The sequence below is a fragment of the Lycium ferocissimum genome, chromosome 9 (genome assembly GCF_029784015.1).
Source record: "Lycium ferocissimum isolate CSIRO_LF1 chromosome 9, AGI_CSIRO_Lferr_CH_V1, whole genome shotgun sequence".
NCBI classification, from domain to species: Eukaryota; Viridiplantae; Streptophyta; class Magnoliopsida; order Solanales; family Solanaceae; genus Lycium; species Lycium ferocissimum.
The window spans coordinates 41,809,924-41,823,963 of record NC_081350.1 but is presented as its reverse complement, the minus strand read 5'-3'; the positions used below and the strand labels follow the sequence as shown (position 1 = coordinate 41,823,963).

Here is a 14,040-nt window from a genome sequence, read left to right as displayed (position 1 = left end):
AATCTTTTTATTTGCTTTGGCCAGCATATATCTAATATTCCAGCAATTACTAGCAAGTAGCATCTGCCCAAACTACTAGTAGGTTGAATAAGTAAAAGCCAAAAAACACTACACGTACTACTACATTATATATTTATTACTACTGCAAAATCCAAAAGTCCGTCAGCAATCTTTTTTAAAGAATCTTTTTCACATTTTTCATTAGACCACCCTATATTAACACCCCCCCTCCCTCCTCAACCCCACACACACACCTTTTTTTTTTTTTTTTTTTTTTTTTTTTTTTTAAAGAAAAACCCCACAATTCTCCTAGCTCCTTTTATATACTCTCAATTCCCAGAAAACCTGAGATATAGATATCATAATCTTGTTAACTTTTTCCTTTCTTGGTTAATATGCTTTTATTAACAGTATAATTCTATTAATTGGCCTCATTTCCATTAATGAAACCTTTTTTTTTTTTTTTTTTTTAATATTAGCTTTTCAAGGCTCTCTGTTTTTGTCTTTTTCTGTGATGAGTAGTACTCAGATATCGTCCCTACTAATATATACAGAGAAGAAAAAAATTTATAAATATTGAAACTTGGCATTTAGACAGCTCTGTTTGTTGTGGCACAGAGATCCATAAAAATAAAACCACTTTGTTTTTCTTTAATTTATTTTTCTCTCAGATTTAAGCAACCCCACAAAAAAATATAATGCCACTCATTTCTTTAATCTCAACACTTTTTACTTCATTTTAATGATACCCCATTTTGGGTTTTACATTGTTTAATGATATTTATAAGGTTGTTGTCGAAAAAAAGATTTGATTTTTGATTGGAAATTGAATCAAGAATGTCTTTTACTTCATTTTAAGGATACCCTTTTGGGTTTTACATTGTTTAAGGTGAAAAAAGATTTGATTTTTAATTGGAAATTGGACTTTTTACTTCATTTTAAGGATGCCCTTTTGGGTTTAACGTTGTTTAAGGTAAAAAAAAAATTGATTTTTTTGATTGGAAATTGAACCAAGAATGTCTTCATTGAATGTATCGACATGGGTAATGGTTGCATGCATGTCAGGTGCTTGTAAAAATGTGCAGCAGAATTCAAAGACTTGCAAAGAGCTTTCATTTTCCAATTCTTGTTTAGTGAATAATGGTTTTTCTTCACTCTATGGATTTGGAAGTGGTTATCCTAATTGTTGGAGGAGCAAATTTAGTTGCAGTGGCAAACAAGGTAAATTTTGATATTTTTGTAAAAAATCTTAATTTGTTTTATTTAAGGTTCAGGGGTGTAAATTTTGTGTACCCTGTTTCTTGGATTACATTTTTCATTTAGGGTGTGATTGGTATGAAGGAAAATGTTTCCAGGAAAAATAAGTGGATTTCTTACTTATTTTCTTGTGTTCTGTACGTAAGCCAAAAATATTATGCGAAAAGTATTTGTATATAATCTAGACAAATACTAGGGGTGGGGGGCTAGGGGTTTGGGTGAAGATGATGTGTGTTAGAGGGTGGAAAGGACACACTAAATGTGGAATGACACTTGTGAAACTTGTTTTCCCTACTTCTACTAGGCGAGTCATTTTCCGGAAATTATTTTCCTAGAGAAAATGTTTTCCGAAAATTTTGATTAACCAAATATGAAAAAATTGGCAAACCTCCCTACTGAACACACCCTTAGTGTGATTGAATTGATTTGAGCAAAATGGAGCTCATAAGTCATATGACTTGTTATTTGTGTATCCTATTTAATTTATGCATGGCATATTCTTATTGTGGGAATTTCTGCCAGAGTCTTTAAATTCAAAGGTAATACAGGTGCTGCTGCTGCTGCTGCTGTTCTAAGAATGTTTTGTTTTTTTAGTTTTAAAATTGCCCCTTTATGCAACATGAAAAACCAAATATGAAGTTTAAGCTGCTGATTTGATCTACATATTATATTGGTGATAGTAAAAGATAAATGTTAAAGTAATGGTTTGAGAAATTAGTTTGATAGAGAGAATGTCACATTAAAGTTCAAAGTCTGAATTGTTTAATGAATTTGAAATCTTGATATTTGTTAACTTTATAGAAATGAGATGGTGTCTAATCTTTTGGTGTGTCCCATTATGGAAAGAATGTTATATTCCCTCCGTCCCAATCTATGTGACACTGTTTGACTAGGCACAAAATTTAAGAAAGAAAGGACAAAATTTAAGAAAGAAAGGAAGACTTTTGAAATTTGTTGTCTAAAACAAACCTTAAACACTTGTGTTGCTATAAATCCTTTCGATAATGATAAAACGCGAATTTTAAAGTTAGGTTATTTCTAATTAAGAATGGAGTACTTTGTTATCTTGTTGACACGATTGCAAGTTATCATGCAATTTGGTTGTAGTTTAGTCGAACTACTTTTTTTTCTAAGAAGTGAAAGTAGCTGTGTTTTTTTGGCTGTTTCGTCAGCCTACCTCTAATGTGTATTCTCATACATAAGAAGGAACCGATCTTTGCATGTTTTGAGTATTTTTTCTTTCTACGAAATAGCTGCTTATGATCTAGTTTCAACATGTGATTTCAATGTCAATTTCCTAATAGAAATCCCCTTAAATTTATCTGCTACCCTACATGTATGTTTACGTTCTGCAACCGTCTTGTACTAGGTGTCGACACGATTGCAAGTTATCATGCAATTTGGTTGTAGTTTAGTCGAAATAGCTGCTTATGATCTAGTTTCAACATGTGATTTCAATGTCAATTTCCTAATAGAAATCCCCTTAAATTTATCTGCTACCCTACATGTATGTTGACGTTCTGCAACCGTCTTGTACTAGGTGTCATAAGAGCCATTGCCGTACAACCAGAAATGGAAGTTGCATCAAAGAAGAAACCACCAACCAAGGAAAGGCGAGTGGTTGTGACAGGAATGGGAGTGGTCACACCAAATGGTCATGATCCTGATGTGTTTTATGAAAACCTTCTTCAAGGTGTCAGTGGCATAAGCGAGATAGAAGCTTTTGATTGTTCGCCTTTTCCAACAGTACGTCTTCTTCTTGGATTAGTTTTTTTTTATAATCGTGGTGTCTGGGCCAGTTTGCGCGCACCTCGACTAATTCCACAAGATATCTGCTACTTCCCAAAACTCACCTATTGTATTTGTCTCCGCTGAGATTTGAACTTGAGACTGCTTCTTGGGTTAGCTTTCCGTAACTTTAATATTTTAGATGTTAATAAAGGGGTACAATTGCAGAGGATTGCTGGAGAGATCAAGTCGTTCTCAACTGATGGCTGGGTGGCACCTAAACTTTCTAAAAGAATGGACAAGTTCATGCTTTACATGCTAACAGCTGGCAAGAAGGCATTGTCAGACGGTGGAATTACTGAAGACGTAATGAAAGAATTGAATAAAACAAGATGTGGAGTTTTGATTGGCTCTGGTATGGGTGGGATGAAGGTGATCATCTTTACTTTCTTAAATATTACTCCCTCTCTCCCAATTTATGCGACAGTCTTTCCCTTTTTTTCTGTCCCAAAAAGAATAACACCTTTCTATATTTAGTAACAATTTAACTTTAAAATGCTCATTTTACCCTTAATGAGATGATTTATAGCTACACAAACATCTATGGCTTATTTTAGTATCAAGTCTTCCTTTCATTCCCTGTCAAACACCTTGACTTATGGAAACAACAATAACAATATAATACTATATGAGTTGGTAAATTTTTGCTAGTCCGAAAGTAAATGAGTAGACTCAAAGGTTTTGGTTGAATTGCAGGTCTTCAATGATGCAATAGAATCTTTAAGGATTTCTTATAAGAAGATGAATCCTTTCTGTGTACCATTTGCCACTACAAACATGGGCTCTGCAATGCTTGCCATGGACCTGGTTAGCCAGTGTTTCATCTTTGAAGGCTTTAATGTGTAAGGAAGTCCATATAATGTGCTTATTTGTAAATTAAATTGCAGGGATGGATGGGTCCGAATTATTCAATTTCAACAGCATGTGCTACAAGCAACTTCTGCATTTTAAATGCTGCGAACCATATCATTAGAGGTGAAGCTGTAAGTTTCTTACCTTGAATCACTAAAGAGCTCTTGAAAGCGTATCTTGAATCATTAGAAGGGAGAACAACATTTTTGGGAATCCCTCAGTTATTGGTAAATTCTGATTTTGGTCCTTCTGATATTCGACTCGACGCATTTAACCTTCAATAAATTAAAATCTGTGCTTTTGATCCTTCTACTCAAATATGGAGTAAAGTATAAGTTTAATTTAATAAATGAGTAATTTAATGGTGGAACTGTTAATAATTCTGAAAAGTAGTGAAATTCCTAAGCCAAGGGATAAAAAATGCACATTTCAAGTAATTGAAGGTTAAATGTGACTGATAAACTATCAGAAGGACTAAAATTAGAATTTACCAATAATTGAAGGATAAAAAATGCTATTCACCCTGTTTAGAAAGTTTCGTTGTGGTCTAATGGAGGACTTCTAAGCTATAACATGCTTAATAGTTTGTGTTCTCCTTTTTCCGTTACTGAAAACTGCAGGATATGATGCTCTGTGGTGGATCAGATGCAGTAATTATACCAATTGGTATGTATCCTCCGTCTTGTCTTTATTTAGCGATCTGAGTTATTTTTTTCCCAAGTGATTTTATCTTTTTGTAGGATTGGGAGGATTCGTTGCATGCAGAGCACTTTCCCAGAGAAACAGTGATCCTACTGGAGCTTCTCGGCCTTGGGATAAGGTAATGTTCTGTATCATTCTTTTCCTCTTGTTCTCACGCTGCTGTCTAGTTGGAAATGCATTAATTTTATCTGGAATGGAAATGCTAATTCTAGAATACTTGTTATAGTCCATGTAAGGCACTTATAGCCTGTTTGGCCAAACTTCCAAAATCTGCTTATTTTGAAAAGTACTTTTTGTCAAAAGTGTTAAGTAGCAGTTCGCATTTGGCTAATCAATTTGCATAATACTTTTGCTAATAATATTAGAGCAATAATTTGTGCTTGGTCAAGGTTCCAAAAGTGCTTATGGGGAAAAGTTACTATCTTTAGCCTTCTGAAAAACAGCTTCTGCTACTACTCAAAGCACTTATTTCCCCACTAAAAGCTTGACCAAACATCTCAACTTTCTAAATAAGCACTTTCTAAAGAAACTTAGTACTTTTGGTTCCCCAGGAGCTTGGCCAAAAAGGCTTATAAGGCTCATTGTGATCAAATGGGCTTTTTGCTTCTTTTTTCTGTGTTTTTTTGCTTGCACAAGTTTTATGCATATTCAATGTTACATCTTCCATGTCCTGAGATTGAATCTGGACATATGTCGTTTTCTTCAGAATTTATGACCCCGTCCAGGCTCATAGTTCCTTGTGCTAACCTTACGTGATGTATTTCATGATTTTAATGACTTAAGAAATGATTTGGGATTAAAAAAAAAAAATAGCACTAATGGAGCTCAATTCATTTTTTAAGGATAAAAATGATTGCATATTCGTTTTTCTTGGACAGAATCGTGATGGATTTGTAATGGGTGAAGGAGCTGGAGTCCTGCTTCTGGAAGAACTTGAGCATGCCAAGGTAATTTATTAAGTATATTAGATTGCTCTTCTTTGTCACTCTCCTTGTGATTCTTAAACAAAAGAGAAAAATAAGAATGCAAATCCCTGGCTAATTAGTTTCAATGTCTGAATGAGCAGAGAAGAGGTGCAACTATCTATGCTGAATTTCTGGGTGGAAGCTTTACATGTGATGCTTATCATATGACCGAGCCTCATCCTGAAGGTACTTTGCTCTCTCAATTTTTCAATTCACCAATCCAGAAGAGGGGAAGACCGGGAAGGTCGCGGGAGGGCCTAGAAACCATTAATTGCATCATTTAAACCTCTTAAGTTGTCACTAAGGGAACGGCTTCAACTTTTAAGTGGAAACATCGTGGCTGTAAGTAATTGGGCCTTTGCACTTCTTGAGCCTCTTATAGCTTCATTTGCTGTTAGGATGGATTTAAATAATTTGCACTCATTAAGATTTTATGAGTAGCTCTTCATGTCTAACCATTTATTGCATTTGATCCTTTTTCTTAAAAAAAATCTGCTAGTGCCTTTCAGTTGTCACTTTCTCGTCTATATCCTAATAAAGAACCAATGCACTAGAGCAACTTCTATGTTCTCCCCTAAAATTTTAAATTAACAATTGCCCTTGTGTTCCCACTATCAAATTAAACAATCAGGAGCCTGAAGTTCCCTGTATTGTGAACAATTGACTACAGTTGTAAATTAGCCACCTACTTTTAAGGCGAACAATTAAATTTAAAGTGTGACAAACATGAATAATGTCACAATTTCTTGCTTTTAGTAACTTGTGTATTTCTGTCATCAAATTCTTGGCATTTATAAGATTTGCTTCCAACATCACGGGATGCACTAATGACATAAAGCTCTTGAAGCGCTTCTCTGTTTAGCCATTCTAGTTTGTCATGCTTGAATTTCTTCTCACTACCGTATGGATAATTTTTTGCTAATTTTGTGTTTCTTTATTTGTATTGGTTAGACATGCACTAAAAATAGCTCTATTTCCAGTGTTGTTTCTCCAAGATGACAAGATCTAAGATTTTCACGTAATTTCAATTTCAAAGTTTCTTTCTAATCTCATATTTAATTTTATATTCCCTCTCTTTCAATTTGTTTGTCGTCCTTTCCTTTTTAGTTTGTTTAAAAAAGAATGCCTCTTTCCAAATTTGACTAGTCTTTAATTTCAACATCTCATGTGGCATGCTTAAGACCACAAGATTGAAGGGCATTTTGGTACATTGTACATATCTTTAGTTTAAGACCACAAAATTCAATAGTCTTCTTTACTTTCTTAAACTTTGTGTCCAGTCAAGCTAAGACATATAAATTGAGACGGTAATATTTTGCTGAATTAGAAACAATGAGAGCTTAACTTGATAAGAAATGCATGATATCTTATTTTTGTGTAATGTTGATTGAACCATAATAGGAAATAACTTGATCTCTGCATTTTTCCACAAATAAGCAGGAGCTGGTGTTATCTTATGCATAGAGAAGGCGTTAGCTCAGTCTGGTGTATCCAAGGAAGAAGTGAACTACATTAATGCACATGCCACTTCCACACCGGCCGGGGATCTCAGAGAGTACCAAGCGCTTGTACGTTGTTTTGGCCAGAACCCAGAGGTCAGAGTTTTCTCTCAACTATTGTTGTTTATGCCTGTTCCTTCAGGTTTTTCTTTCAGCTAATTAATCAGTTGCTTACTCCTTGTTTTACAGTTACGAGTGAATTCTACGAAGTCTATGATTGGTCACCTGCTAGGAGCTGCTGGTGCCGTTGAAGCTGTAGCAACTGTTCAGGTAATTTTATTTCATATGCCTTGAATTCCTCGTCTAACACATCATCTAAACATATTTACACAACTATAGAGATGCAGGGTGCAAATTCTACTATTGTGGCGCTTGTTTGCACAAATATAAGTTTGCAGGGTGGCAAAGTCTACTATGCGGCATGTATAGCCTATCGTGCAATCTGGATATGTTATTACTTATTTGGGTGTCAAACTATTATAGACCAGTTATTCTGGCTTATATTTTACACGTATTGGAATTAAATTAGAGAAGGTTAATGCGAACAACACATTTTCCTCATAATACTTTCTTTAAGCGAGAATTGGTGAAGATGCCAATCAATATTTGCTTTTACGGAGTGGGTTTGTGGCTGCTAACACCGATTTGGTGGTTATAAAAACTGAAGTATTTTTAATAGGGTAACATCGTACTTTTACGAAGAAGAGAAGAATTCATATGTTTGACTGCTTATTCATAGTTTGGTTCTTTAATGTGGCTTTCTCAGTACCCTTTAAACATGTCTTTTCTGTGCTGACCCTCGTAAAAATTCTACTGCTTGAGTCTGACAGAGTTCAAATGGATTTGTAGGCAATACGAACTGGATGGGTTCATCCAAATATAAATCTTGAAAACCCAGATGAGGGTGTGGTATGGCTCTCTTTTCATTGCATTGCCAATCATTTATTGTTCGTTCTATGTTGATTTAGTATCTTAATTAAAGACTTTTATCAGTGATTGGTTACACTTCATAATCTTGGAAGAATTAGAGCTATCCAGATTCTCTCTATTTATAACCAAAATTTGGCTCAACATGGAGCCTTCTGCTGAAATAATTAAACATACTGGCAAGTTGGTTAACATCACCTGAATTGTTTTTTTTTTCCTCAAATTTTCTATCATATCACAAATATTTTTCTTTTTTTGACATGAATGTGAAGCATCTGATATGTTACCTCTCTTAGTTCAACTCTTGCAACATTATAGTGTTTGACCAGCAATTTGGCATTTGATGATGTGTAAATGCATGAAACAGGATACAAATTTACTTGTCGGTCCCAAAAAGGAAAGATTGGATATTAAGGTGGCATTATCTAATTCATTTGGATTTGGTGGCCATAATTCGTCGATCTTATTTGCTCCTTACAAGTAGATATCTGTGACAAGGCTGGTCCTATTCAACAGGCCAAAGGTATGTAAGCATGCATGCTTTTTTATTTTAAATGTGATTTTTTAGTGAGAACAGTTAGTGGTTCTAAGTGTTTTTATGTAGGTTGAACTTCATCACCTTATATAGTGTAGCTAAGGAAATAGAAAGAGATTAGTTAAATAAGGGTGCAATAGCGAAAACAGAAAATGGAGTTTCACCCTCCAAGTTACATGTCGACGTGGTGATGGGAGTAGAGAACTGTCATTTCTGTAGCAGCATAGTCTAGGCTTAATATACAGTGAGAAACTAAGAGCAGTTTCGTCAGTTAGTAGACTTGAGAAAACGATTCAAAAACCCCAATATCTGAAGTTTAGATTCTAAACCATGACTTTTTCATCTGGCAAATGAGAAGAATTAACCATAAAATAGAGGTTAAATTCATTTGGTTTAAAACTTACGGCGTGGAGATTGTTACTCATAGCGAATGAAATGTATAACATAGATGATTTTGATATCTGGCATTGGGTTAAGCAATCGAACTAAAACTTGTTTCTTTGCAATTCTATATTCAAGCGGAATAAATTACCAGTCCTCTCTCTTTTCTTTTCCTCCAAATATCTTCTTTTCTTCTTATTTCATTTCTACATGAAAACACTAACCTTGATGTTTACATTCGTGTCATAAACATGAACTTCACTGTCTTTTTCAGGAAAATTTAATAGGGTCCTTGATTCCAAGTTACATGGAGTCAAAGTTCTCAGAAGGTGGTCTCATTTTACTGGAATCATGGTTTTGCTTTGTTGCAACATAATTTGATGAGACTTCTCTAGTGGAAGAAGCCAATCCTTGTAGATAATTGTTGGAGCAAGCACATAAAGGGTCAATAATCGCGTAGGATTTCCTTTTACTTTTCGATCATGGCCATTGTGACATTCTTGTTTTCGATCATTAAACTGATATCTTGTTTTCTTAGGCATCAGAAAATGATTGTGTGGAAATGGCGTTACTATAGAACCTTTGAATGATAGCACATATCAGCTCTTGTGGACATATCATATTATTTTCTCTTAACAACTTTAAGTTTTGGTTTCTTTAGTGTTTTTTCTGCACTTCTTAATTTACAGCAATTGGTTTCACCAGTGTTATTGCAACTCAAACTTTGTGTTCATGTACAGAAAATAACTTGGTGTAAAAATGCAAGGTTAAGTTTTTTCCATTTCTGCACTATATAATTTTGTGTTTAATTTGTTCATTTTTACCTCATCAGGTTAAATCAACCTACAAAATAGGCAACTGTTTGATCCCAATTTGGTAAATTAAAATGCAATACAACTTGTTATAACCGGTTAAAATTTATTGATGGTACACTCTTGGTTTCCGTTTATGTGATAAAGAGTTTAAGAAATAAATATGTCATAGCATTTGTATGGCGATAAAATTTATGAAACTCGTGGCCTAAAATATGCTAAATCATTTGTATGGTAAACAGGAAGTGTTAATTATTTTCAATTATAAAAATACATCATCTTTTTTAAAACAGATTAATAAAAAAATAGTGTTATATAAATTTAAATGAAGTATAAATATCCTTAAAACTGTTCAGGAATATAAGGTAGCCTTGGATCATGAGTCTCATGGTGTGAATGTGTTATATTTGAACTAGTATGAGGCAATGAGTCTCATGGTATGATTCATTTATCATTGGGATAAAGCATAGAAACTAAAAAAAGACTATCATGAATAACACATTTTCTTTTCTGAATCATTTGATGAGTGTCGGATTTGAAAGAATCAACTTAAAAAGACATTAAGAATTCTCCTTTTTTTTTTTTATATATAAAATAAGCACACATTGGGGGCTGGCGGGCAGGTGGTGCTGGTGGTGTGAAGGATTTGGGGGGTGGGGGTAGCGTGAAGGTGGGAGGGAAGGGCAGGGCCCGCGTCTTTAATTAGTTTTTTTTTATTGTATAATTAGTGAAGGGGATAGATAATACGAAAAAATAAGTTTGGCCGGGAGGTCGTAGGACCCCAGCACAATTTTGATGTGACAATTTTGCGATGTTGTAGGCCTTATCCATGTATCATTAGTTACGTGCAACGTGTTAAGAATCTAATATATATGGACCACGGTTGTCACTAGCACATAATGTAACTTGAATGTTATCAATTTTGTTACGTAAATCAAGTAATAAAATACAAGCAAAAGTTCTTGTCAGACTTAAGTAGTTTGAGTCCTTTATCTCCAACTAAACTAGACATCCAAGTGAACCAATATTATTATGGCTTGATTAGAAAAAGAAAAAAACACAAAAAAGACGTGGACTGCATTTAAGTCTTAAAAAGAGAGGAAAAAAAAAAAAAAGAAGGTAGCCAACATATATGCAAAACGGAAAAGGCTCAAATATGTCATCCAACTATCAGAAATGACTCATTTACGCCACTCGTCAATAGTTTGGCTCATTTATGCCATTAAACTATATGAAATGACTCATTTATCATCAAACTATTTATGCCATTTCATCAATAGTTTGACTCATTTATCGCCCGTTAATAAAAATGACTCATCCATGCCATATTTCATTAAAGCTGATTTTACAATACCATATATGACACGTGACATCCAATTAGATGATGATTGTGGGTGGGTAAGATGTATGGGTCGGATTTTTTATTAATTTGGTATTTAAAATTGGGCTAGTTTAATTAAACTACCTAGACCTCTAACTGGAGGCCACGTGTCATATCTGGTATTATAAAACTGGCGTTAATAAAAAATGACATGGATGAGTCATTTTGGTAACGAAGGCGATGGATAAATGAGTCAAAATATTGATGAATGGATAAATGAGTCAATAGTTGATAAATGAAGCCAAACTATTGACGAGTGGCATAAATGAGCCATTTCCGATAGTTGGATGGCATATTTGAGCCTTTTCCGTATGCAAAATTAGTTGCACCGACAAACCAGTCTTTTCCTATTTCCATATCTCTCTTCTTCCTAAACAACAGTAGCTTGTAAATGTTCATTCTTTTATGTTCCAAACTTCTGTGATGCATTTTTTTTTCTGTTTGTCAAAGTATAATATTTTTTTATATTTAGAAACAGTTTAATTTCTAAACTTTGCAATTCTTAATGAGATAAATTTATAACCATATAAATCTTTATAGCTTATTTTAGATCACAAATCTTTCTTTCTTAAACTTCATACTTAGTCGAATGTATCATAAAAGATGGAAGAAAGGATTATATCAAAACAAGCTACGAAACATAATAAGGGAAGCAAAATTGAATTGATGGATCAAAGACAAATTAAAAAAAAACACATTTTTCCAAGATTCATCAAACAAAGGTTCCAAGTTCATGAATTGAATCCAGCAACTTAGACGCAAAAATACATATATACGTATAAGTCATTAAATCTTGAATTCGCCTCGGTTAGTCAAGTATATTGATGAGGTAGAGAGCATTACTAGTAACCTTAGCAACATTAGCAATCCTTCTCTTCAAATCATGCCTAACTTTGCCATTAATTTCTTTGAAACCATCAAGACAAGTATCATCATTTGTCATAGCAGCACTAACCCAAGTCTCCAAATTGCTCATTTGGAACTTAAAACCAAACCCTTTATGCAAATGTCTGAGTTCAAAAATAGCCTTTTTTAGCTCACCTATAGAGTCGCCTATTTGCTCTATACAATCAACAAGTGCCCCTTTTTCTCTCTTGCTTTTTACTTTCAAATGTATGAGGAATTTGGAAGCTTTGTTGGCTCTTGAAAGGCTCACATTTAGAGATGCTTTTGCTAAGTCTTTTGGTGTTTTTATGGCTGAGTATGATGAGAGGGTTCTAATGCAAATTTTGGGGTAACTTGCATTGGTGCAAGACGTGTTAACAAGATTTTTGCAAGATGAAGATGATGAAATGATTGTTTTTTCCCCGCTTGTGAAGTGAGATAAATGGAGAATGAGGAGAAGAAGAAGGAGAACAAAGAGAAGTATCTTCATTTGTCAGTCCTGATCAGAGATGGTTGATGAGTTTAGAATGAGTCTAATTTATATAGGCAGGGGCAGAGCTACCTATGGTGGAGGGGTTCAATTGAATCCTCTTCATAAAAAAATTACGGTGCAAAAAATTAAAAAACAAACTCTTTTGTGTATATATACTCCTGTTGCTCCACTTTGTTTAATATTGTTTTCTTATTAGTTCGTCTTTAAAAAAAAAAAAATCACATTTCTATACTTACTGAGAAGAGTTTATAGCCACACAAATTTTAGAAGTCTTACAGAAACACAAATGTTATGGCATATTTTAAAAATCACAAGTTTTAATATTTTTTAAATTTTGTGTTGAGCCAACTATGCCAATTAAAATAGATGGATGAGTGACGTTGTGATGGAGTTTTTTTTTCCTTCTTATTTTTGGATGACTCTTTCTTAAATGTGAAAGTGTGAACTATGAAGTGATTTAATTATAGGGGTTGATGAATTTAATAAGCAAGCATTCATTTAAGGCCTTCAGAATTTGAACAAATGTCTCATGATTTGGCAGATTTCAATGCTCTTAATTTTTAAAGGGCAGTTTTCTTTTAAAATTTAGAAATAAGCTAATAACTCAACTCTGGAAATAGAAATTGGTTAACTGAGTTTTGTGTGAGAGTAGAAATTGGAAGATAGCAAAATGTCATAAGGAAATTAAAAATGTACTGGCTATGAACTGTGAAAGAGTACCAGGAAACAGTAACTTAATTTAAATTTCTCTAAGAAACAATACTCTCTACAAAAACTCTTGAACAAAACCAAAACTCCCTTGTATTAGTACAATTTTCTTTGAGCTTCATAACTCAAAATTTGAAAGTAAGCTAAAAAATTACTTCTACCATCACAAAATAAGTGTCAACTTAGCAAAAATCACGCTCATTAAGAAATTAATAAATACAATGTGGAGCTTACTAAACTACTCCTATTTATTTGATGTTTTGTTTTTAGAATTGAGTAATATTAAAGAGGACTAATTCTACGGAAAAGGCTCAAATATGCCATCCAACTATCGGAAATGACTCATTTATGCCACTCGTCAATAGTTTGGCTCATTTATGCCATCGAACTATAGGAAATGACTCATTTATGCCATCGAATTATAGGAAATGACTCATTTATGCCACTCATCAATAGTTTGACTCATTTATGCCATCGCCCGTTAATAAAAATGACTCATCCATGCCATATTTCAGTAAAGCTGGTTTTACAATACCACATATGACACGTGGCCTCCAACTAGATTATGGTTGTGGGTGGGTAAGGTGTATGGGTCGGATATTTTATTAATTTGGTATTTAATATTGGGCTGGTTTAATTAAACGACGTAGACCTCTAAAACCGGCGTTAATAAAAAATAGCATGGATGAGTCATTTTGGTAACGAGTGATGGCATAAACGAGTCAAAATATTGATAAGTGGCATAAATGAGCCATTTCCTATAGTTCGATGGCATAAATGAGCCAAACTATTGATGAGTGGCATAAATGAGCCATTTCCGATAGTTGAATGGCATATTTGAGCCTTTTCCGCTAA

General features: G+C 33.9%; 2 protein-coding genes across 2 annotated transcripts; one reads left to right on the top strand and one right to left on the bottom strand.

Moving 5' to 3' along the window:
- The first annotated feature begins 304 nt into the window (after positions 1-304).
- Positions 305-9,562, top strand: LOC132030868 (3-oxoacyl-[acyl-carrier-protein] synthase II, chloroplastic-like). The gene is made up of 14 exons (XM_059420632.1): positions 305-1,221; positions 2,798-3,003; positions 3,214-3,417; positions 3,742-3,852; positions 3,933-4,028; positions 4,518-4,563; positions 4,638-4,717; positions 5,478-5,546; positions 5,666-5,750; positions 7,005-7,159; positions 7,253-7,333; positions 7,913-7,972; positions 8,358-8,513; positions 9,181-9,562. Exons 1-13 carry the CDS (start codon positions 1,017-1,019, stop codon positions 8,472-8,474), a joined length of 1,515 nt encoding a protein of 504 aa, XP_059276615.1. The 5' UTR covers positions 305-1,016; the 3' UTR covers positions 8,475-8,513; positions 9,181-9,562.
- A 2,181-nt stretch (positions 9,563-11,743) lies between these two features.
- Positions 11,744-12,513, bottom strand: LOC132030867 (pectinesterase inhibitor 3-like). Its single transcript, XM_059420631.1, has one exon. The coding sequence runs from the start codon at positions 12,472-12,474 to the stop codon at positions 11,908-11,910; it is 567 nt and encodes a 188-aa protein (XP_059276614.1). The 5' UTR covers positions 12,475-12,513; the 3' UTR covers positions 11,744-11,907.
- Between the last annotated feature and the right edge of the window lie 1,527 nt (positions 12,514-14,040).

Bases quoted from the DNA above. Each gene is read 5' to 3' on its own strand.
- LOC132030867 (XM_059420631.1), bottom strand. From the start codon at position 12,474: ATGAAGATACTTCTCTTTGTTCTCCTTCTTCTTCTCCTCATTCTCCAT.
- LOC132030868 (XM_059420632.1), top strand. From the start codon at position 1,017: ATGTCTTCATTGAATGTATCGACATGGGTAATGGTTGCATGCATGTCA. The intron at 3,418-3,741 runs GTGATCATCTTT...GTTGAATTGCAG, and splicing joins CTGGTATGGGTGGGATGAAG to GTCTTCAATGATGCAATAGA. The intron at 4,718-5,477 runs GTAATGTTCTGT...TTTCTTGGACAG, and splicing joins CTTCTCGGCCTTGGGATAAG to AATCGTGATGGATTTGTAAT.